This window comes from Cyclopterus lumpus, chromosome 7 (assembly GCF_009769545.1).
Source record: "Cyclopterus lumpus isolate fCycLum1 chromosome 7, fCycLum1.pri, whole genome shotgun sequence".
NCBI classification, from domain to species: Eukaryota; Metazoa; Chordata; class Actinopteri; order Perciformes; family Cyclopteridae; genus Cyclopterus; species Cyclopterus lumpus.
Genome location: NC_046972.1, coordinates 16840140 through 16865568, shown reverse-complemented (window position 1 = coordinate 16865568; position 25429 = coordinate 16840140). Strand labels below are relative to the sequence as shown.

The 25429-nt window shown below is 42.2% G+C and overlaps 1 protein-coding gene across 2 annotated transcripts; it reads right to left on the bottom strand.

The window, feature by feature from the left end:
* Positions 1–1566: 1566 nt before the first annotated feature.
* Positions 1567–19328, bottom strand: si:dkey-261h17.1. 2 transcript variants are annotated; one of them, XM_034538143.1, is made up of 8 exons: positions 19043–19328; positions 8532–8594; positions 8157–8392; positions 7805–7882; positions 5348–5459; positions 5134–5186; positions 4843–4989; positions 1567–3830 (listed from the first exon to the last, which is right to left on the bottom strand). In XM_034538143.1, exons 1-8 carry the CDS (start codon positions 19122–19124, stop codon positions 3639–3641), a joined length of 963 nt encoding a protein of 320 aa, XP_034394034.1. In that variant the 5' UTR covers positions 19125–19328; the 3' UTR covers positions 1567–3638. The 2 variants fall into 2 exon arrangements, with proteins under 2 accessions (XP_034394034.1, XP_034394035.1); XM_034538144.1 differs by lacking the exon at positions 8532–8594.
* Between the last annotated feature and the right edge of the window lie 6101 nt (positions 19329–25429).

Genomic DNA, 25429 nt, shown 5'->3' with positions numbered 1-25429 from the left:
GGCAGCAAACACTTGGAGTGCTGCCTCCAGTTATTAGAAATGATAAGATTTCCCTCTTTACAACTACCGCCATGGGTAGCTTGCTCATTGATTGTAAGCAAGTGACTACGGCTAACTTGAATTAGATCATCTCGATGATGACAACAGCGCCAGCTTGCTTATTTGACCAGATCATAACGGTCTCAATTATGGACATTTATCTAGCTAACGTTAGCTAGGCTAGCTTGTAGGGAACGTTACCTCATCTGTGAAAAGCAAGCTAACATTGGCCAAGTCAACGCCACAACTTACCATCATATCACTGTCACCTGTTGGTGGTTTACTAAAAAAGTCAGAGATTTGTAAATATTTGTAAAGACATCTCTTCTTTTTATCCCTGAGCTTTTAAGTTCCACCTTTAAAGGATTTACGTTTTGGTGCCGGTGCCGTGCTCCCAGCTCGCGCTCAAAAATGTCTTTGTCTGCGAGCGAGTGACGCCGTGTTGAGTAGGCTAGAGTGATTGACATTTAATAATACCTAAAAGTTAGACTGATGGAAGAGATTAGATGAGTAAAGAAGATGGAAAACATGAGTGTGAATACGATACAATAAATGTCAGTCAGTGATTATTGACTTTAGGTAGGCCTATAGTAAATTTAACGTTTTCTGTGAAGCAAATATAGTCGGGCCGGCGATGTCAGAGGGAGGGCCGGTTGGTGATGGAGGTGGACTGGTATTGGACTAGCCCAACCCCGATTTCCATGGTATCCCCTATGGCCCAGGGCAGGGTAGCAACTCACATGGGGCTTGATCTTGTGATGAAAGAAGGGTGTGAGTGGATGGGAAATAAACTAGTCCCACTGTCACATGCATTGGATGGTGACAGAAAAGTTATTGAAAATACGTATATGAACACAATGACGTGTAGATGATGTGTAATGTGTGTAGACTCTGGACCGACATGGTGCTCATGAACATGTTCTGGGGCGTTTAGAGAAAGAAGACAGCTGGTGGATGTTTTCATTGCCCCACCCAAACTGTGAAAGACAAAACCGTGTGGAATGATGTCATTACTACTGCTTATGCAAACCAGCTGTGTGACCTTATGGGCTGTATGGGATTTAATTCAGCTTTTTTTTTGTTAGAGCAGTCCTCCCCAAAGACTGGGTCGGGACCCACAGGAAGGTCGCAGGATATTTTTATTACGGTCGCAGAATTAAGCAGAATTTTTTCCATTCTTATATGGTGCGGTACACCTTTGAGCCACATGAGGGAGCCTGAATGTTTGTGTTGTTTAAAATGAAACGTATATCCCTTTTAAATAGCTGGTTTACCTACTCAAGATGTATTAGAATTAGACGCTTACGCAGCATCTAATAATGGCCTTAAAATTATCAAGATTGTTCATTTATGCACAAATGTGTTCTTCTAACAATCCAATTGGATCACATGGTTTGTCATTGTTTTTTAAAAGCGGGCCCCAGAAAAAACAGTTGGTGCACGTGTGTCTTAGTACATGTGCACCTGTTTTTGTTGCTTTCCCCACTCACTTTTTCAATAAAATAAATAAGGCTGAAAACACGACAATTCATCTTTCGCTGTTTATTCTCTTCATGTTTTAATCAAATTTAAACTACAGGGTGCTAGTAAAATGAAATAGTCACATTGGAATGTTAGCAATGAAAACATACAAAATGGATTGAAAGGAGAATGCGAGATGCAAGATGTTCAAATTATCTATCAGAATAGTTTTCCTTGTTCCAGTTCAAACTATTGTGGTTTCCTTTTGTATTTGATCTCCGGATCGTCAGTAAACATTGCATTTACAGGACAAACAAACCGATTTTGTAAACTAGATGATTCCTTCTAACAGCCCGTGGACATATTTATTTATATGGCCTGGATCAAAGAAGTACACATTTTAGCACAACATAACTTGAAATGAAGTTCTTTGGCACACAAAAGAAACGTGTTCACAAAACATTAACAAGACAAAAAAGTTATCATACTATACACACAGGATACTGATAGTAAAAAAGAGCATACACAGTATATTGAAAAGAGAATAACACAGACAAATGGATGGGCGGAGTGGACAGGAAGAGGCTCTGCATCTCTCATGAGTCTCATGATGTAAAGAGGCCGGTTGGCTTTGTGATTGATTTCACCACAGTTTGTGACGGATGGGAGAAGTCCTTGCGGCAAACCTTCTTCAAGAAAATAATGTGATTTAAACTTCAATACTTCTTTCTTCTCACCATGGGAATCTCGGTGAGCCATCACTTTTACAAAATGGTTACACTTTTCATGGCTAATGTCACATTAAGTGGAGCCTTTAACGAGGCTCATCACACCCACTGTAAGCTACCGCCGCAAAAGTTGTCATGTCACGGTCCATTTTACATTCACAATGTAGCATTGCGTTTGAAGAGAAGATTCAAGCAAAGTAAAAAAGTACTGTTTGCCAGCATTTAGCCTGTGTTGCTTCCATTCATTGTTTTGAGCTCGGCTTACCATTGGTTATTATGTAACTCTCTCAGCAATGCCTGAAACACATTTGAAACCATTGTTGAATAACAAACCTTAAACCAACGTGCTCACCAATTTAACATTATTTAATTGTTCAAACGAGTTGGGAAGAAAAATACGTTATGTAACGTCATTCAACCTGCATGTGTTATGACTTGCGGGTGTTCACTGCATATCAACAACATTACCAAAAATACTCTTGTCCAAAAACTACCATTTGAATTAATATGATCCTGAACAGAACTTTGCCCTTTCAGATGGAAATGCTGTCTGTCTTGAGGATTTATGGTTGATCGTCTTGTAGTTTATTCCCAGCTAACGCGGAGGAACCCTGATACAGTAAGCAAGGGAAGCTCAGATGCATTTACGGCTATAAAAACAGTCAGCAAGTAAACACTAACACACGTATGCAAGGTTACGAAAGCAGCACATGCATTCTCACACCTCCACAATCAATGACTCAATCAGACAAACAAGATCAGAGACCAATGCATTTTTCCTCTGAGTTTGTAAACAGATTTCAAGGCAGTGTGATTTATTTCCTCTCCATCTGTCCTGGCTATACAATAAACTAAGGAACAATGTCATTGATGTGCTTGTGTTGTATTTACTAGTTGAGGGTTGGTCGAAGCTTTAGACTTGACGACATGCAGAGGCCCTGCTTTGTGTTGACAGCACATGGCTGGGACTCCAGAGGCTGGGTGCATCATGGGAACCAGTGCTGACTAATGCTCAACTACACTTTCTTCCCACCCTGAACTGCCCATCTCCTGTCTCTTGTCTCCAGCCTGACTGCCGTCAACATCCCAGGGACTGAACCTTCGTCATTATCAACCTCATTCATCACCGTCATCATCGTCAGACTAGCTTTCCTGATGTTTATTGAGGCACATAAAAGGCCAAAAGAGAGGGAGGCAAGGGGACCATAAAAAAAAGGAGCGTTGATGTAGGAAATTGTTCTAGTCCCTGATGTCCACATTCAAGTGGACTCACTGTGGTTGGGCAAGAAAGGATTCAGAAATGGCGTGTGTGTGTGTTTGTGTTTGTGTGTGTGTGTCTGTGTGTGTGGAAGGGGGGGTGGTGTGTGTTTTTCAGGGTCGTTCTTGGGTTACAATTATTTGTAGACTATTTCACATCTCGGTGTCCGCTGTCTTGGTGGTGGAGTGGCCGTTGATGGGAGGAGGAGGCTGGGTCTTGTCTGCCTCCGGGGAGTCTCCATTTATGCTGGGTTTCTCCGTGGTTTCCGGAGGGGGGATGAGGGGGGCCACAGATACAAGAGTGTTCCCCTGGTTCTCCTGATCTGCTGGATGGGCCTCCTCTGCCTGCAAATACAACACAAATGAAGTCATCATGTAAAGGACGGATAGAGAATGTCAAAACACACAAGAGTTAGGATACATATTGCTCATTAGCAGAGAAAGTGAACTGGCTGGGGAGCAGCTGACCCCTCTTTTTTAAAATAAATGTCTTGGACATGCACATTAAAGTCTCCATCACTCACATAGCAGCCATGCGAGAGATTCCCATGCATCGTTTCAGTATATTAAAATGAACAAAAGCTTCTTATTGTGATGTGTTGTATAGGTCCATGGATCAAATATTGTAAAGGGTATAAAATCGAAGCGTTTGATTTGATGATCAGACATCAGGCGCTTAAAGACACACATGTACACAGATGCGTCTACTAACCCCCACACGCTTCCATTATTATGTACACGCACACACAAACATATTCTCTCATGTGGTCTCTATCATGTGATATTGCGAGCGGTACAGAGAAACAGCTATGTCTTGCTGTAAAAAGTAAGCTCTGCAGATGAATATAAGGCAGCAGAGAACAGGGCGTGGGTCTTTGGATAACGCACATTCTTTCTCTACGTATTCTCTGTGATAGCTGGCCAGCAACATCCCCTAATTAAAACATTGGCAGCAATTGATTCCAAAGGAAGGAAAGAGTGCTGTTTTGATTTTAGATGTAGTAAAACATGAACCTCGCCTTAAAATAAAATATATGCATAGAGTTATTAACGAGAGGTGTGGTGAACACACACACATATATATGACACCCATTAGGTCATTATTTAAAATGTAAGAATACAAATGTTCAGGTTAACACAATTGATTCATTTCAAACATGATCAAACCAGCAGTATGCATGGTCTGCAGTGGAAAAGGCGAAATTGTTTAAATTAATGTGCTCGAGGCTGAATGATGCGTCACTGATAGGCAACTCCTGTAGAGCCAGAAGGAACACGTCAACCAGGAAGTGAGGTCCGCAGTGGCAACATATACACAGAGCAGGATATTGTAGATCCATTCTTCACATGTGCTCACCAGCCTCACTCCCTTGGTGTCCGTCCTGCGTTGGCATTTGAGGTAACCAAGAGGGATTGCAAGGGCAGCAAGCAGACCAGTGACGAGTATTCCCACAAAGACAGAGGAACCTGATGAAGGCGGGGTTTCGGTCTTTGTCACACCCAGCTGCAAACAAGTTGAAGACATAATGTTGTCGTCAAAAGCAGTATGTGTGTAAATTTGAAACCATATAAAATCATTGGTCTGTTGATGGAGCATTTTATCTCCACACCATCATATTCAATCTGCTAGCATCTCGTGCTCTCTCACCTTGTCTTTCAGATGTTCACTCTTGAGTGCGTCAGCCAAAGTAGCCAAGTTAGCTGCAGGGGCAGTGGAAATTAGAAATATATTAGTACTTAATTAATCAGATCTATGTAGTATTTTCTGCAACACAACAAGCCAATAATGTATTATTGACTTACATGAAATAAACTGTGCATGTACAAGTTATTATATATCAATGGATGCCATCAATACCCACCATCATCACTGGCCACCAGCGCTGTGTTGCCGTCTTGGAAGATTTTTAGATTACAGTTTTCTTTGTGGCACCAACTTGCAGGGTTCTGCTGAATAATGTCTTTAGTTTTTTGCTGTAAGAGAATATACATATGTTAAAGGTAAATGTACGATACATGCTTGTGATAATTTACAACACAGTAGCTGCGTGAACAAAATCACAGGATTAACGCAAAGTCTACACATTTTTTTTGCAACAAGTTTTGTGAAATCAAGCTTATCCAAGTGCATCACATAGTGATATATAATAATGAAACAGTTAATTTTTCTCTGGGTGTATATTGTGAAAAACAAGATTTCTCTGATTGGGTCAAATTGAGCATGAACTTAATTTAAATCTAGCGAATGCCTGAACAAATGTTACATTCTCAGTTCACAGTTTACACAGAGTACATATTGGATCTCTTTTGGGGGATCATTGGGGGCCAACAATCCAGTGTGTGTTCCTGAATTTCCCGGTTGAGCATCAGCGCACATAGGCCTTTGTGTGAGTAATGGAGACAACACTCAGTTGGAAGGAAAACTTGCTGACCACACCTTCTTTTTCCCCACCTTAACCCCGGACTGTGACATCATTTCACTGCACAACTATAGGCTCCGCGACTTGGGAACACTGTAATGTGATCCAGACATCTCTCAGTGCTCCCAGAAGAACACTGTGAGCAAACCCTGAAACCTCAGTCAGTGGGGAGTGGGCCCACAGCTGGACTCTCTTGAAACACCCAGATCTTTGAGGCAGGAAGGAAAAAAACTCCAGAGGGCTGAACGTCAGTATCATGGAATGAAACCTACTCTCTTCTCCATGTGTGTTTGTCACTTGTGACCCATCACATGTTGCTCTCAGGAATCCTACATTGTCTAATTCTCTGCTTCGCTTGACCTGACGTGGCTTCCTCCAGTTACAATTGGTTTGCATTTGAATAAAACCAAAGATTTCATTTGACACTGAAATTATGTTTAGAAGGACAACAATGTTTTTATTTTGTCGTATTAAGCAATGATGACTTTGAGATTGACAGAGGTTGGAAAAAGACCTCTCTCCTTTTCCACTACTTCAAAGCATTGCTGCTTTACTACATTTCTTTAACTAACACATGCTTGTTCCTTTAGATTAGAATAACCTTGTTTTTCTCCCTACGTGCATTATGAACAAATCCTCAGCTGGCTAAGGCTTCTGGCACTTTAGTCCATGTTTAGTTTCAGGTCTCTACTGACATATTGTACAATGTAACAATAACAAACGTGTTTGTTTTTGTTACATAACAAACAAGTTATGTTTAATGTGCTTTGAGGAATTATCAAAGCACACATTGAGGGCATCACAAATAAAGACAAATGCCAAATCAAATCTTTCACATCCAAACTATACCGGCAGCGATGCAAATTGGCGACAGTTGCGACACTTCAAATAGATTTGCGCTAACTCATTCTTCAGGAATAAAATATGAATCCACATCATTCATTGAGCTATTTCTATTTCATTGAGCTTCCTTTAAGCAAAATGCTGACATTTTAGTTCGCTCTGGTAAACAGTTAGGCAGTGTATGTCTTGGGCTTCATAACGGCAGTAAACAAACCAATGGGGAACTTCACGATGACTACACTTCTTATTCACAGTCTATGGTTTGCTGCCCTGGGCTACACTATCATAGAGAGGGGAAGTGTATATTTCATGTGACGGGGGTTTATGCCTTTAATTGAGCTTTGAAAGGGAAATAACGACTTTTCACCACTTAATATTAATATTTGCGTTCTGTGTGAAAGTACTCATGACCAAAAAAACAGTTTGAAAAAAAAGTGTGAATTAATCGCATGAAAAAACTTATTATTATTATTATATACTAATAAGACTCCAAATATTTGCTAACATTTTTTTAAATTTTGTACAGGCAAGAAAATAAATGCCTGATGTAAAAAAAAAACTAAAAAAGTACCTCTATGTGAAGGCTTTCAGTAATATGAAAAACTGAAAGCCACACCCTTGCTATTCCTCCTTTCTTCTCAAGGTCCCCGAGCAGGAACATAGTCTTAGGATTTACAACGCCTGAGGAATGTCTGCGAAAAGATCTGCCTTTATCAGGACCATATTTTGAACTGTAACTCTTTAAAACACATTCATCTTCTTCCTCTAAGTGGATTAAGCTGCTTCCTGTGGACCCATTGTGAAGGGGGCCAGATGAGGTTTTGGTAAAAGGCTTGTGTCACTAGAAGGTAAACATGCCTTCTCTCCTCTCGTTTCACTGTGGTCCTAAATGTCGCATGCCGAAATCTCAGCTGTTGGTAGTTTGATTGTGTCTGTTTTTGGCAGGGAGGAGAGGAGGGCATACAGGTGGTGATAGGATGTAGCTTTGGTGCTGATGGGAATATTCTAGTTTTACAGTCACATTGTTTGATATAAAAGAGGTAAACTCATACTCACACAATCAGCTGTTGCCAACGCAGCCTTGACAGCATTATTTTCTGGGATGTCCTCCTTTCCAACACACATCACATTGGGCTGTGGAGAGAGTGAGCCAGATCAGAGAGCCATATAAAGGTAAAGAGAAGACGGCACACTTCTCACATATGGTGGCAACCACAACACCAGTCATCCATTGTAATCACATCTTCCTTCAAAACAAAAGATCAGAAATATCTGTTAAAATGTCAAACTAAAATTATTATTACTATGAGTTGTGTGCTGCTTTGCTTATGCCTGTATTTAACTCAAGATGTTGAAAAGTCAAAAAGTGGAGAAACGTCATCTGAACATGGTACGGACAGGTACTCACCACCACTGTTCTAACAATGTTGGAGACATCTGGGACCATGCTGGCTTCGACAATGGGGTCAGCAGTGGTGCCTGTGGTGCCCGAGGTGTCTCCATCCTGGCTGTTACCAAGTGCAATGCTTACAATGGTTGCTTGGAATGCAACCAGTGTACTATTTTGAGGAGCAGCAGAAGCAGCAGATTCTCCACCGACAGCAACAGTTGGAGTAGCACCTTCATCAGCAGTGCCATTTGCCACTAAAGAACAGAATCCAAGGACAATGCTGTTATACACAGGCTCATACTGGATGTGTCATCAAACAACATCACGGGACTAAATCTGAACTCTGGAATAACTTCTCAAATGTCAAGGATCGTTGCAGGTTTATCAACCTACTGTCAGTGTCTGCAGCTAGAGCAGGTGTATCTGTTGTTGGAGCATCTTGACATATCACCTCATCTGAAAGGAAGGGAGAGCAAGACACACAGAGAGCAACGTAAACACTTTGACGTTCCCTTCATGAATCAATGCTCTGTGATGCCTGCAGGAATGTAAGCTTGACCTGGTGACCCAAACCTTGTGTCCAACTCGCCAAACTGATCTGGCATGTGTTCTTAGAGGCTCTAACTAATTAGTAGTCACATGTGGACCAATTCTCTCACTCTGCAGCCTTTACAAATAAACTAGTCAGAAGGTCCTCCTGACTACACATCTATCTTCTGGGAGACATCCTGTTTCTAACCTTGGGATTAGGTTGGGTGGTGCTCAACCTTTCTGACATAGAAAGAAAGTAGGAAGGCTTTTTTCCGAAGTTCATGTGAGGTTTTTCTGGGTAATTTAATGAATGACTTCCCTAGGTTGAAATTACTGAAAACTCTCTCCTTTGAAGTATCTCTCAATAGTCATCTACATTGTGTGAAGCAAAACTGAAGTAGCATCAATACATGTTAAGGCCCAATCAGGGATCACGCTGCCAATCAAAAAGAGACAGCTGATTTCCCGTATGAATCAGGACGACAGATATGTAATCCATTTCATCCTACACGTCATTTTTAAAACACTCCCCTCCGCATGTAGTGGGTTAACAGTCTAACATTGAATCAAAAAATATGCTGCAATCAGAGGAAACCTGTTTTTGGTGTTGTCCAAAGCTGGTCATGTGCTGCATTTGAACTGGTGTAAGTGGCATAAAGGTTTCGGCTTGAGCTGCTATGTTGAAAAGAGCAATAATGTGGGACAAATATGTCCCGCCTCCACAGCATTGAATTCATCTATTTCAGTTATGCATCATAAAGATCTTATACAGACAAATAGTATCTATGGAATGCTTTTAAAGCCCTTCACTGTCTAACAATTAAGTATTGAGACTTGCTGCAATAGGAATGTTTATTTATATTTTATGTTGTAAGTTTCCCCTCCAGTTTCTTAGAAAGTATAAATCATTGTATTGAATGGTTTTCTTGTAAACACACATTACATGAACTGATTCATCACACATAATGCACATACATGCTTATGATGCACTTGGACAGACACACATATGCACCAATCTACTCCTTTTAAACGGTCACATGATGAAACTCTGCACTATATGTTCAGTTGCACTAAACAATTGTGGACAGAAGCACATCAGACAACTGTGTGAGAAATATCACCCCACAACATCAACATGAAGCCTTAGGACCTCCAGTCTCAACACAAACACAGAGAAACATACATAGCACTCCTACTCTATAAACACAACCTTGGTGTCTCTCCAGAGTGTTTTTAATGGGCTCAGAGAGCACAAGGCCAAGGCTGCAGACTATATAACCGCTGGGCTCAGTTCTGATCTTCACTACTGGGCTCCATCAAGTGGATTTCCTGCAACGGCTGTCCTCCTTGAAGCTTTCAGCCTGGGTGTTCCTGTCTTTGACGTGGTGTGTGGTGTGGAGCCACGCTAAATGCAAAGAACTAAATCAGAGGTTCAAGAGAGAATGATGCTGAGTGGCAGTTAAAATGCAGCATTCTTCTTTGCTTGTGGTTGGACAAATCAACTGCGGTTATAAGGCAGCACAAAAGGCAGATGTATCACGAACAAATGCAATGTGGTGGATGCTTCAAGTGCCTTACAGCAACATGCCTGCTGACATATTTAAGCACACAAAGCCCCTGGCAAGTTCTTGGCTCCGTTTATGAAGATTTACAACACCACAATCATTATTGTTGACATGCTGCTGGAATGTGCTGCAGCTAATGAGATGCTGGTCTGTAATGTGACCCAATGTACTTCATACTTCAAGGGAACATAAGCAGCTCTTAAACTTAGTGACATTTGATACATATTAGATATCAGGTGCATAAATAAAGCAAGCCTAATCCCTTGGAAGATTTGCAAGAATTTCCAAAATGACTGTCATAGATTATATATGGAGAAATTGAATATTCTATGTAGTTACCAGGAGGTTCTCGTGAATTTTACGTGAAGCTAGCAAGATTTGTGTTCAGTAAGGAGAGGAATGGGAATGAAGATAAGATGTTTTACTTTCATCATGCATAAATCTGTATTTATGATACATCATGCATACATGTATATTTATGGTACATCATGCATAAATGGCACCATTGAAAGACAATTCCAAGCATGGATCAAGAGTGGGCCTGGGCTCCTGGACCTTTCTAAGAGACTACACCGACATTGTATAATTTGCACTCTGTTGATTACGGATTTAACAAACCCGTCTTTGAACATTATCCCGTACAGCTCAAATTCCAGGATATAGTCCACCAAAATAAACCATATATACAAGGCTGAGATAGAAACAAACACATAAAAGCATTCTGTAGCACTCAAAGCTGTGGTTGGACTGATGCATCCACGAGGGACAGTGATGGAATAAGTGCGGGAGTGTTCCAGGGTTTAGCTCTGTGTCAGGTGGTGGACCATATATTTCCACGGCATTCAGACTATCGAGGACTCAGGGGAGAGCAGGGAAGAGAGATGATAACGTGGAAGGGGAGACTGTGTTTCATCATCAATTCATATAATGAAGTTGTTTTGAAAGCTACGCCAGACAACCTCCTTTCCACCCTCCTCCTCGCTAGGGAAAAAGCCCATCCAACTCCCCTTTCAATACTTACAGACACACCCTCATAAGTTCATGGACACACATTTACAATCACACAGCTGGAGAAAGTCCATAGCGCATAGCCTTCTCTGGAAAAAAACTGATATTAGCATGTTGACCCTCCTGTTATGTTTGTTTCACGTTTACAATTTTGTGTTTTGCAGTCCAAAAAAGTTGAGTATAAATCCATAATATGTGAACATTATACGTTTTGAACTTCTATTTGCTATTTTATAGCCTATAGGGCTCATTGTTTTTATTAGCAAAGAAAGGACTTAGGCATTGGTTGTCTATTGGTCTGCATCATATTCTGTGACGTCTTCATTAATGGCTTCCTCCTCTAATATGTCTTCCCTGTCAGTTTCGTGGCCTCTCTCCTCCTCACCAGTGTCGTGAATCATGATGGAAGATATGATCAAAAGCTTCACATTCAGTATATTGTTTGGCCAATGTGCTGCCACCGAATGAATAGTGCTGGAGGATTGAGTCCTAAGATCTGGAAATGATTGGAAAACTTTCGGATTCTTTGTCTCAAAGTTTATGGTTTTTTTGAATGGATTTTTGGTTAGATGCCTAAACTAAGGTCTGCGGTTAACACCGATATTTTAAAGTGTTGTTCTATGATACTGAATATTTGTCAATAAATGCCCCTCGTGAAATGAAATTCCTAAACATCATTATGCCAAGTTCGCATTTACCGCCTCATTCTGTATACTCACGCTCATGTGACCAAAGTGTAGTTCATTTATAGCCTAATCACAACAATGGTGTAGTAATTGTGAGTATTTTGCTGAAGAAAAGATGTAAGTATCATCAAAAAAAATGTCTGCAATAATCTAAGATCCAATTGAAAAATCCCATTGGATTTTCTTCGAGGGAACCAGTGCCATGTTAACTTCCAGGTTTGGTCAACAAAAACAACTCATCCCTGCAGCACTCTATTGTGAGAAAGGTCTAAAAAAAAGCTACCAGAGCGGTGAAAACAGTTCTAGATATTATTACAACAATGTTGACATTGTTTGGTTCCAACGCTAACAGGTCGGCCTTCGACGTTAGCATTGCAATAGTTTCCTTGCCAATGGGAGTTTTCCATTGGCTTTTGGATTGTTGCAGAAAACATGCTTTTTTACAAACACAAGTCTATTATCCTCACACATTTTATTCAGCAAGATACAATTCGCAAATGAAAACCAATTTAATGATTATTCGTCAGTAAAAAGCTAACGTTAGCTCACCCTCAGCTAGAGGCATCAGCCCGCTGCATGAGAGGATTGTTAACTGCACACAATGCTCTACCTGCCTTTATCACCCTTGTGTCAGTTACAAGCAGCTGTAGCCACACAGAGTGTGTGTATGTGCACTTTAGATAGAGGGTAAGTATATTATGAATAGTGCTAGCTGGTCCAATACTCAGTCACTCACCATGTCCCTGAATCACTCATTTTACAGCCTTTTCCATTCTCTCTCTGACTACCATTTGTTACTTCCTTACATTCCGGGGCCCAGATTTAGGGTGGGGACGAGCAAAGGAAGAGCAGCAGAAACAAACATGGTCACACCTGATTAAACGGGTGCAGTCAGTGTATGAGCAGGGGACAGCAGCTGCAGTCGGTCCCCATGAGGGAGCTCATTCCCTCCCTGTACTGTCAGAGAGCTGTGAAGCGTCTGACATCATGGGGGAGTAGGGGGAAAGCTTCAGCTCTAAATCTTGCATTTGACCTCCACCCAGACCACAGAGACACCGTGGCTGTCACTATATGCCACACCCTCCTCTCCTTTCCTTATCCATGACTGCTGTATCCAGATGTCCACAAAAGAGCCTGAAATCTCCGCTCACTCATTTCTTTTCATTCCCTACGAGGACAAAAGTCACTTCAGCTTAATTCTCACAGACTGAGACAGACTCAGACATGCTAAGGAAATGCAACTAAGATGGAGGGAATGAGCCAAACTAATTATTTGTATTATTGGTTCATCTTTATTTAATTGTTTAGTAAATCAAATATCCAGAAACCGGATTTGTCGGCATCGGGCCAAGTTTTTGGACTCATTCCGCTCACTCCTTCCTTTCCAAGACCGGCAATTAAAACTTGGTAATGAATATTTTATTAATTTCCGCAAATTGATCCACCAAAATGCTACACTCTGGCCCTTTGAAATGAAACAATAAAGAAGAAGAAAGAGCAAATCCTCACATTTCAGCAATAGATGACCACGATACTTTTGTCGGCCAAACTGGCCACTACAGTTCCTGCAATCATAGTAACATTAGCCTTCAGGTAATAACGTGGTCTCACAGCACACCACAAATAACACAGTTTCCAACTCAAAAAAATAAAAAACGTACACCACTAAGTGTAGCCATGGAAACCACACAAAGTCCACTTTACTACTACTTTCTACAGTGACAATCCAAAAGAAAAAATAACGCAGGAATTCACGGTTCGTGCCCCCGAACGTGAGAACTATTTTTGTTTCCGCACAGACGGGTGGCAAAAGTTGACTTTTCCGCCCTGCCGACGCCCCTGGTGTTTTTAAACAAAATACAAGTTAGTTTTGGAAAAAAAATTGAAAGGAACAGGTTGGGAATGTTATCCATGCACATCTTAGGACAGGATGTGGCTGTCACAGCACACCGCGTGCAGTGACCTCTTGGAATTGCAGAGGTGAACATGCTGGGGGTTACAGATAACACTCTGCAATACAGACACACAGTACTGGAGTAGGGTTACACACACACACGCACACACAGACGCACACACACACACACACACACACACACACACACACACACACACATTATAGTGGTTTGATGTGATAATTTACTGAAAATGTTACTGTAACTTCAACATTTACTTTTCCTTCAGGGTTTGTAAAACCAAAGGCTGAGGAATCCCTAAGGAGGGACGAAAGCAACGAATGAAAGAGTAACATTACGATTGATAGCAGCTACTCGCCATTGTTTTGATTCGACCTCTAATTAACTCATTAAAATAGTTTCAGCAGTGCAGTGAAACTTAAAACCTGTTTCCAAAACAGTCCATCCATTTTTTTTCGCGGATTAGGAACTGGAAACACCAGCTGCTCTCTACACTGTGTCAGAACCAGCTCTGGGCTGCGAGAGCAGATGTTCATGGACCAATTCCAGCTGCTGTTTTTACATGAGACTGTGTGTGGGAGTGGTTGTAAAAAGATATTGAAACCTATGGCCCTGAAGAATCTGGCTTCGATATGATTGAGGCTAAGGAGCCAAAGCGGGAGAGGAAGATTGAGAAATAATAGCACGAATGTGATCGCCTTCCAGATATAGCTAAACGCTGCAGTTCTGTTTTAAGAAAACAAAAATGTGCACAGAAACACACTGTTTATACACATACAGAACAAATGAATGGTCCAAACTCAATACATTCAGCAAAAGGGCACGGCCTTGTGTTTTCAATTAGGAAGTATAAAGCTTTAACAACATACCTTTTACTGAACATCAATTATCAGCAGCATTTTCCGGCAGTCAAAAGGCACCAGCCAAGGCTCATTAAATGCTTTTTTTTCTCAGAGGTTAACAGTGTATCCCTCTGTAAATACAGCCCTGATTGGTTATCCAACATACACTTGGGCTCAAGAAACAATAAGGATTACCAGCTTTCCCCGGGGGTGAGTAAAATGCCACGTCGGGCTAGTAAATCTAGAAAATCATTTGCCCAATAAAAAAAGAATTAAAACATAGTTTTTTTCCAGATCTGACGATATAATGAGTAAGCCATCTTGCTTCCTTCTCATCTCTGTTGCTAAATTATGAATCCTGCTTTGGCAAAGGCATGACCTGCCCTGCGGAGTATGGCTAGTAAGAGACATCATGTCTTTGCTACAGTAGGATTATATCACACAGTACCAATGGAGCAGCAGTGAAGACAAAGTTCATAAACTGAAGGAGATTTATTTATTTAAATAAAGATTAAACATGACAATTAACTTTGGTCTTTGTTGTGATTTGATAACCGCTTAAAAGAATAACAGACTGCTATAACTGCTACAACGTAGCTTTATGTTGGTGTTTGGCATGACATCACCGTGAACCTTGGATCCATGGGAGGAGGATCGCTGAGCAGCTTGCTGAAGTTTTGAGCCGGCGTGAAAAAGCAGGGATGACACAAGAAGCAGAGAGTGCTCACAGGTTTCTTGTTTTGGATTTCACACAATAATCTTTGGACTTGCTCATTTGCCACCTACATGTTGTGCACATATGGGCGATTTTTGATCTGATCAGTGATATCTGGTATTTCTCTGCCTTGTCCCGCCAATTTTCTGGTCTGAAAATGAAGGAGAAACAGGAGGAGAGGGGGAGAGGGGGAGAGGGGGAGAGCCCCCTCCCCTCTTAATGCTGGTAAAAACCAACAGCTGTAAATTTGCAGCAGGGTGCCAGGGGAACAAGGAACAATAAGCTCACCAGAACAGCAGTAATTGGAATAGGAAGATTTTAATGCTAACACAGCGTCTGCTTTTCATTAACATTATTTTACTGAGTAAATAATGTTGCTAGATGATACACTTCTCCATGTCAAGTCCTTTTTCTGGATGGTCATTTGTTCATGGCGAAAGGGGTTTTGTTTTCTTATCGTTAATATGTTATCTTTGGACAAGCGCAAAGCTTTAAATGAAGAGAGAGAAAAAACATTGTAAAATGTCCTCCACTCCCCTTGTTATGGTGATTGTGTGATGAGAGCTAGCAGACGAGGTAACAGAGCGGACAACGATGACAGAATATTTTAATGGTTTCAGCTGTAACCTGCCGCTCTCACATGTAGAAATCACTGAAGCAAATTGGCAGTTTGACAGAACACAGGCTCCAGGTTTAATTACTCTGCAAGCTCACGTGGCTCCGAAGCCATAACTTTGGGCCCAAGTGGACACACACCCGAGCCTGACATAAGACCACTATCTGCCAAAGCTTATATAAAGAGACCCACACCCACTAGCAGATGACGTGAACACATTTTCACCATTGCAACTTGAGACTGAAGGAATGCTGGTCAATAGCCTAGAGCCATGAGAAAGAGAGTGGCAATATTCTGCCCATGTTGACATTGGCATGGCGAAAGCTGCTGAGAAACAAAGTCGTGAGCATTTCTGTGCAGACAGATATGTACGGTGATTTTTCAACTCTCTGTAAAGAATGTGCTACCTTTTTCAAGGTTTTAATCAGGTCATTTTCTCTCTTACATTTTCTCAGAATCCAGCAGTCCGTGAGTTATTGTGTCTCCTCTTCCTTTGTAGTCAATCAGTTCAGTTCATGCCATGTTGAATCAACGTGTCTCAGTGAAGGCCACTTATGTGTGTGTGTTGCACAAAACATATCTACTGAGCATTGATGGCTTAAGCACAGATGGACACGCACAGACAAACTCATTCATCTTGGCCTGAGGCCCTGACTTTGAAACAGGAACGGTCATTGTAGATGACAACCTGAACTGAGCAAGACACTATGTTTTTCCCGTTCGCCACAGCAGATTTAAAGCTTGGGTTTTCCCCCAAAATCTTGAGAGAGCGACAGCTTCAAACATACTCCAAGAGGCGATGAATGACATCATCCGACATCACAGTCCATGCCCATTTCTGCACGCCTGCATAACTACTGAATGACAGCCATGGGAAGTGGGAGCATAAACTAAATATGTTTGCTGGAGATTCTGGATGATGGCGTGCTCATACATGAGAGGGATGCTTGCTCTGGTTAACAAAGTCAAACACACTCATCAAGTGCATCAAAGGCTCTCATCCCGTCTCTCTGGCATCCCAGATTGCCTGAAACTGTGTTTCTAACCTTCACATCTAAACCAAGAGGTTTGCTAGATGCACGTTATTAACTGAGTTTTTGGTAAGCTGCAGCCCGTAGTATGTATATATTCTGCATCGTTAAGATTGTGATGCCACAATGTCTTTGACTCAGCCCAATCCAAATTAAATTTTCCCCCCTGAGTCCATACACATGACGTTGTACGATGACTGGAGCTTGCTGGTTTCCATGGTTTCCAAATGCAAAACAACAAGAGAAAAGCTAACGGTCAGGCTCTTCTCTGTTTTGCAGAAATACTAGAGAGCATGGTTAAATCTGACCTGAGATCAGCTGCCACACCCACTCCCCCCTTCTGGGGCTAATGACATCAGTGCCACCAAATCTGATGTGGCAATGATGAAACCTCCCGATACAAGACAAGTCCACACAGAACAAGACACAACAAGACGGGAGCTGTGCAGTGGAGCGCCTCCGCATGTGTCAGGACGGAGTGACTTGACAGAGAGTCTTCTTTGTGCACATCAAGACAGCAATAATGGAACATGAAACATTAAAATGGTTTGTGTCTTTGAATGAATAATGACGCATGTACCACTGCAGTCACATCGGGGCTACACTGTGAGCCGAGTCAATGAGGAGACAGATTGTCTCTTGTGACTTGGCCACACAAGTATGCAGACGATCAACAGAGTGACAGAACTGGCCGGATCTAGATCATAGTAATAAAAGTAGCAATAAACCATTGCATATATTTAGAGGTTTTCCCCTTCTTTTTTTTTTGGAGCCCGGGGTGACCAGGCCTCTAAAAACTCGCACCGCATTGCCAGTTGGACACAAGTGTCAACAATGTAGCAGGTCGGTGTGATCGGTGGACTGCTGTTGGATGTGGTAAAGAATGGCGAGGATGGGTCAGCAGACTTGAGACAACACCTCTATGATATTCTTAAAGTAGAAATCAGAAGCTGTCTCCTAGAACCTAAAACAGAGACGTTTGGGCCAAATGTAAGATCCTATTTCCAGTTAATCACGTTCACTAAAAACAAAATCCTAATTATGGAGATAATACGATAGCAGAATAGCTGTTTTTTTCCAATCATCAACAGCAATGAACAAAAAAATACACACTTGATTATAAGTTGCGACATTGTCCTTGTATAGCTTTAATTTCTCGGCAGGGTGTGGCCAGAATAATTAGATTTCCATGTAAATCTAATTACCATCTGTTAAGCTGCTGATGCAGACAGTTCCCTTTTATTGTGCAAACTACAAGCATGTTCCGCCATTTCGTGATTTTTTCCCCCGTTAAAGTAACCCTTAATTATTTTCATCCGCCTGGAACACTCCTCTACCCAAGGTCACCCCAAACATAGCCCGCCCCTGTGCCCATAGATGGGTCCTGATGGCTCTGCAGAAGCCGGTACATTGGGCTGAACTAGTCCTGTATTACAACCAGCAGGGCAGCAACACCATCCAAGCCATAAATCACCCTGCAATTAGCTTTGGGCCTCAGCCTGCAGTGCATCCATACATGATTGCACGCAAAGACACACACAGTATGCAACAGATGAGACCAAGCTGATCCTATTTTAACATTAAAAGTAACATATATCTATTTTTTAATGCTGTGTTGTGTGCTTGGTTTTAATCCCTTCACACACACATTTAAACAACTCCACACAGATGCACTGCAGGATGTAAAGCACAATTATTCTCAACTGCAACTTTCCACTCGCGAGCAGACCCTTTGTGTCTGCAGCCACCCCGTCGCTAACCATGCCTCTTTGCATCTGCGTGCAACCTCATGGCAGAACACATCAAAGCAAACCCCCTAACCAGCGTGTAAAAAGCCACTGTTGATGCACACGGACTGCGTGACATGAAACTTTAGAGACTCACAAAAGAACAGCAACAAATGTATATCCACAAATAACACAAGACTGGATAGATAACTTTCTAAGAAGATAGGGAATATTGGAGTTGCTATAAGCAACAATTAGAAGAGTACTCACTGCTGAGCATCAGAGCGCAGAGCAACAGAACTCCAGCCATCCTTCTCCAGGGGCCATTCATCCTCCACATGGACGCAGCCATCCTCTCTCTGGTCAGCCGGTGGGAGTGTGTGAGTAAAAAGCGTGGTGAGTGATAATGAGTGAGTGTGTGAGGGCCGGGGGAGTCGGGAGTTTCCTGTGAGGTCTAAGTGAGCGGGACAGTCAGGCAGGATAAAGCCCGGCTTGTGTGCTGTTGCTCTTTATATGGCCCCACTCTCTTTCTGCTCTTTCCACACCCCTTTTTCAAACTGCCTGCTTCCAACCCATTTCCCCCAATGCAACCGTACCTACATCCTCCCTTGTCGCTGTGTGTGTGTGTGTGTGTGTGTCCAGAACCAGATGTTAGTGGGTGACATCCTGTTGAGCTTTATCTTCACTGAAGTTTTGTTTCCTGGTCAAAAATGTTGGGGAAATGCCTGCTCGTGGTGTAACTGTTTTTCTTGCAATGCGGGGGCTGTGGTTGGACTTCAGGAAAGCTTCAGGTGATGCTTTCGTAGACATGGTACAAATACAGGCTGCTTCCATTGGTTGACCAAATGAAAAGAAAGTACACTGGCTCAACACTTCAACTTAGCGTGTCCTTATTCTCTACTTTTGAAGATGCACCTGGTAAACAGGAAGCGCTCTTTCTGCCGCCTACATGTTGTGTACATTGCTGAGAGGCCTGTAAAAGCACATGGCGTCACACAGAGCGCTCGGCCCCTGTTTTTTGTGCGTCCCTGGACAAATGACTAACAGCTGAATGAGTCATCTATTGAACCACACAAGTACACACGTGCACAATTATATGTACAGTGCTCGTGTTTTTTAAGAATGCTGTAACACACGCGCTTTGACATCGTTACATTATTAATTACACTTTATCGGCAGAAAGTGACACACAGGTGAACCAATGAGCGGTGTGTTATAGGGGTGTGATCAGCATTCATGTTCACACAGAGATGGGCTGTTGCAGTGAATTCGGGCAGGCCACATCTGGAAGCACTGCACTGGGCTTTTGAGGACTGTCTGGAGACTCGCTCGTCAAACAATGCAACCCATATGGGGGTTGAATCAAGCCAAGATCAGGCATTTGTCTGGCAAACAGGCACTCCTGCTGGTCACCCTGCATGTTTCAGACCAGATACTTGGTAACGTTTGTTATTAAGGGGGCCTTGATATCACATTCACAATGAATAAAATCAAAAAATTTAATTTCTGTAACATTTATGAATTTTGCGACATTTTTGTCTGAATTTTCATTTTTTTTTCATCTTTATTACTAAATACATATGACAGAATACATTCATCAACATCTGAAAAGACTTTAAATAACATGATTGATATACTTTATTCCTAAAACCATGGCAATTCTTTTTCGGTCTATTGAATTTATTTTCTGATTTATGGTGCGATAAAAAGAGATATCCAAACTTCCCTCTGTAAATAACTTTGAGACGCTTATTTGTCAAAAAAAAAGAATACAATATTTTATAAAAACAGCTGTGTATAAAAAAATTCTTAACAACTATTATATAGAAGAAAAATGCCATGGTCTAGTAATTATTACACTATTAGAAAAGCGCTATGAAGGGGTGTAACAAAGTGGATTACCCTAAAATAGAAAAAAAATATAATGGACCTCAATTCGCCAAGGGATGTTGACAGATATGTGGATATTTTTGCACGTTTTCAAATCTCTTACAACTTCTACAGTTGCATTATATTTGTTTGTGGAGGATTATCTTTGCACACTTCTTTGATTGTGAGGGATGTCTCCGCTACAGCTGAAGAATCCTGATTATCTAAGCCTGGCAGGGGAGTATTTCTGACGGATTTAACTCTTTTACTCCTTTCCTTCCCTCCGTTTAGTCACTCCCTATCCTAACATTTGACATATTTTGGTTTATTTGCACAAAGACTCTCTGTAGAGAGAGTGTGCGTGAGTGTGTGAGTGTGTGTGAGTGTGGGGCATTGGACATCACGAGGATCGGCACAAGTCTAGCAGAGAATGTGACCCTCAGGGACCTGTTTGGCGTTGTTTCTGTTGGGAGGTTTCGGTGTTTTGTGAGTCAGATGGATTCCAGTTGGATGCACCCATCATAAGAGCATGACTGACATGTGACAGCACAGGCATGACTACGTGGGTAATCTTGAATGTATGAATTTGAGAACACTGCAAGCGATCTGGAGGCTAAGTTACTGTTTGCAATAATAGTCCTGGAGGTGGTCTTATTTCCTCTCATCTGACCGTCAGCTCAGGGCATTTTGCTGTTTTTCTTCCTCCGGTTTGTTTCTTCTCAAAATACCCTGATTACTATAAGATTTATTTCTGATGTCGGCTGCCGACCTGAATATGATGTATATTCATTCTGCGTTTGGCTTTTGCTTATCTTTTTAAATCTTTAAAGGGGCAATTGCAAAGCGGATGTAATGATATTATGCCAATAAAAGAGCTCAATGTGAGGTCATTTGCGACACTTTAAGACTATGCCACAAAAGTTAAATCAATTTGTTTGTGAACGCAAAACATTCCTGGAAGTTGAGAGGCTTTCCTATCATCAGTGTGGATTAGGACGTGATTGAAGAAAGACTTTCCAGGCACGGATATCAGTAATGATTTGACCAAAAAAAGGAAACAATAAAAAAATCCTCTCTCTCCATGGAATGAACTCTCTGATTGGTTCCTCTCCTCCCTTAACATCCTGCTGACCTCCCCATCTATCGTCACTCCCGCATCTAAATTCCTCTTCTGTTTCCTTCCATTCTCCTCGTGTGTGATGTTTCCTCATCGTCAAAAAGAATCCACCGTTCCCTGTGCAGGTCCAGAAGTGTGCAGACGTTGACCCCAAACCAGTGAAAGACGAACATGGTAATTTCTTTATATTCACTCATAACCCTGCAGCTTGTGCTATCTTGATGTCCCGCCTTCCCCGTGTGTTACATAAGACCATGTGAAACGCGACAGACCTGGGCGAGTGTTTCCGTACCACAATGGAGAGGCAGCACCAGAGTCCAGTTTTTCACAGAGGGAGCTGGGTGGAAAGAGCGACAAGGAGAGAGAAAATGAGGAAAGAACATTGTGTAACACAACTAGAGACCTCTGCTGATTACTTGGATCTGATCAATGTAAAGCACAGTCGCCTGCCCGTGGTCTGGGATAGCTCAAAAGCGCGAACAATGAAAATATATTTTGTTACGAAGAAATCTAATCAATTAGTTAGAGCAATTTAGGAATTTGATTAAATAACTAGTGCAGTGCCCGTTCGGGGCGTGGCTGTTTGGTTGCGTGGCTGTTTGGGGGCGTGGCTGTTTGGGGTGCCTGTTGTTTGGAACGGGCCGATTGCTCGGCTCCCGGTGTTGTCGTTTGCAGCATTGTCCGGTGTTGCACGGCTTTGGGTTCCTCGCAATACATCCGCCAAGTGTAAAGTAGATCGGTTCTCAAGAGATACAAAGGACACGCCCACAGATTTTACCCACTAAACAGAAAACAAAACAGAAAGCCACGACAGCTTCCGGGACACGACGTTACCATAGCGTTATCTCGACACCACTCACAAGTCCTGTTGAGGAAAAGAGACAGAAGCCAACAGTTACACAGTTAATGTAAGAGAGGCCTCCTTACGTCATGTTCTGGGAAACCCAAAGAATGTGTCTGTGTGTAAACACAATTCACCAACACAATACTGTTGAATATGTCCTGCAGGAACAACAAACTGAATATTTGAGACAACGTCTCAATAATCATGTGTGGAGCTGGAGAAACGTTCCCTTTCTTCCTTGTTTACTTACGATATGCGCATGACCTTATTGCTGTATTGATTGAATAGTCTGCGTTGTTGCACTTTCCAAAACACAGAACCCACTGCCAAAAATCCTCCCTCTCCTGTAACTCTCCCACTGGCTTGATCCCATACAGATGTTCTTCTTCAGCACTCCCCCTCTGGAGGGAGCCTACAACTTATTGTTCCTAAAATCAATTCCACGGTCCTGGCCGACCCAGCCCAGCACACAGAGCATGCATGTTCAGTTTCACGAGCAGACAATCATGCAAACTCAGTCTTAGACTCACATGATCAGAAGCACAACACAGCATGGAAAGTTAGTCGACAGAGCAACAACTGCAACACTTTTTGGAAAACCCCAGTTTAGAGGAGAGCGTCTCAATAACAAACAAATAATAAAACTCACAGACATCGACTATTACTCTCTCCGTCTCACTTTCTGTCCCCTGACAACCTCTCGTTGAGTCTCCCCCAGCTTCCTCAAGTCCTTTACCTCTTTTTATTTGAAAAGGGCAAACTCTACAGGCCTGTAACTAGCCCTAATTGCCTCTGATTGGATGGCTCCGTAGACATCTTGAAGTGATTTATGCTCAAGGTTGAGAGGGTTGTGAAGGTTGGGTGTGCTTTGGGTCTCAGAGATTCTCAGTCATAACCCCCAGGAGCTTTAAATCCCCGATCCAGATTTCCTTTGGAGTCTATCTATTAAGGGTCTATGCATATTGATGCAAGCACTTGCTGGGAATGAGAGCAAAGCATTAAGTACTTCAAAAAGCCTTTCAGAACTCATATTTTTTCTGCTCCATATGTTTTAATGTGTAATTCCAGTTTTTGCAATTATAATGAGTAATCATTTATTGGTCCTTAATGTCCTAGTTATATAACTAATCTGATATTAATTTGCTGCAATAGACTAAGACACAAGAACGATAAACGAAAAACTTTTACCATCGACTTTTCATTAGCTCGATTCATGTTTCGAAAAATATAAATGCCTCACTTTCCTGACTGCTCTTTCATCCATCGCAACGAAGATGGACCACATTAACCCCCCCCCCCCCCCCCCCCCCCATAGCATTGGCATCCTGTAAGTACATAATAAACTGGCCACACACGGCCAGATAAGGTCTGTGGGATTAATTCATTAGAGTGCTGGATTCCCAGATGGCCCTCATTACAGGTATCTGTTCAATTTATCTCTGGAGTACTTTCACATAAGTCAAACTGTCGGCAGTAACAGTAAAAAAAAACTTGGTAATTCTCGCCAGTTGTATCGAGTGATATTATAGTCTCCACGGGCCTTATTAAAAACCTACATAAAGTTCAAATACAGATTTGCTGAAACAGATGTTAAGCATTTTTTATTATTAATTAGTTTTACCAGGATATGAATGACAATACTTATTGTGTTGTATTTATCTTACTGAAAAGCAGGTGTTGATATGAAATGAACAGTTGGAAGCTAATAATTTAATTTTTTTCTCAGGGGTGAGCTTAATTTTGCAAGAAAATTTGACCACAAAGCTATTTCACACACATACCATGAGATGGCACTACAGGATCAGGCTGTTAGAACACAAAGGGAAGATATATGTCTGAATGACTCAACTCTGCACTCTTGTGGCAACAAGGAAAAACTAAACAAATCCCATTTTGTAGCCAACATTTTTTAGCAAATTCTTGCCATCCAAAACATATGGAATTGACTAATGCCATGCTATGAAACTGTCAACATGTCATACATTGAGGTGAAAATGAGAACATGGGGAAAATGTGAGAACATGTGCAACGAAGGCCCAAAAGAAAAGGAATCAGCCATATTATTGTGAGGGACCTTGAAGGAAAGCTGAACTAAACCAATGTTTAAGTGAAGATGGCAAACAAAAGCACAGTCTCAGACAACATGCACCCAGTCAGATCAGTTAGCCTCCAGACTGTATGATGCAGACCCTTTCATTCAATAACCCACCATAACCCATCTGGAGTGTTTTTTTTTGGATATGGTGATGAGTGGATGAGATTGTGTGTGTGATTTGAAGCAGGTAGCTGTACACCTTCTGAAGTGTTGCTTTGGACTCGCCAGGAGACGCTTGGGTCCTCCACATCAAATATTAATTTCACAGAAACTCCTAAGCCTTAAATAATTCTCAAAGAAGTGTGCCGAAAGCGAGGCCTTGCAATCCCAGGCACGTTTCTATCTGGACAATGGATTCAAGGGAAGCACGGACAGAAAGAAGGGGGGGGGGGGGGGGGGGGGGGGGGGGGGGGGGGGGGGGGGGGGGGGGGGGGGGGGGGGGGGGGGGGGGGGGGGGGGGGGGGGGGGGGGGGGGGGGGGGGGGGGGGGGGGGGGGGGGGGGGGGGGGGGGGGGGGGGGGGGGGGGGGGGGGGGGGGGGGGGTGGGGGGGGGGGGGGGGGGGGGTGTTGGAGAAAGAGACAGACAGACAGTGGATTGGATCTATTGTGTGGGCCCAGAACAGATGGGTTTGTGATAATGGGTTATCACCTGAATATATAGTGTGCAACATGTTCAGTGAGACAGATTATGTTAAAAGGAGATTAAAAGCGGTGTAACATTTTCAACATGTTG

What these genes read in the sequence shown, in the direction of transcription:
- si:dkey-261h17.1 (XM_034538143.1), bottom strand. Translation starts at nt 19,124, where the DNA reads ATGGCTGCGTCCATGTGGAGGATGAATGGCCCCTGGAGAAGGATGGCT. An exon ending in ACATTGTTAGAACAGTGGTG is followed by an intron (nt 7,883 to 8,156) that starts GTGAGTACCTGT and finishes CTCTCTCCACAG; the next exon opens with CCCAATGTGATGTGTGTTGG. An exon ending in GCTGGTGGCCAGTGATGATG is followed by an intron (nt 5,187 to 5,347) that starts GTGGGTATTGAT and finishes CTGCCCCTGCAG; the next exon opens with CTAACTTGGCTACTTTGGCT.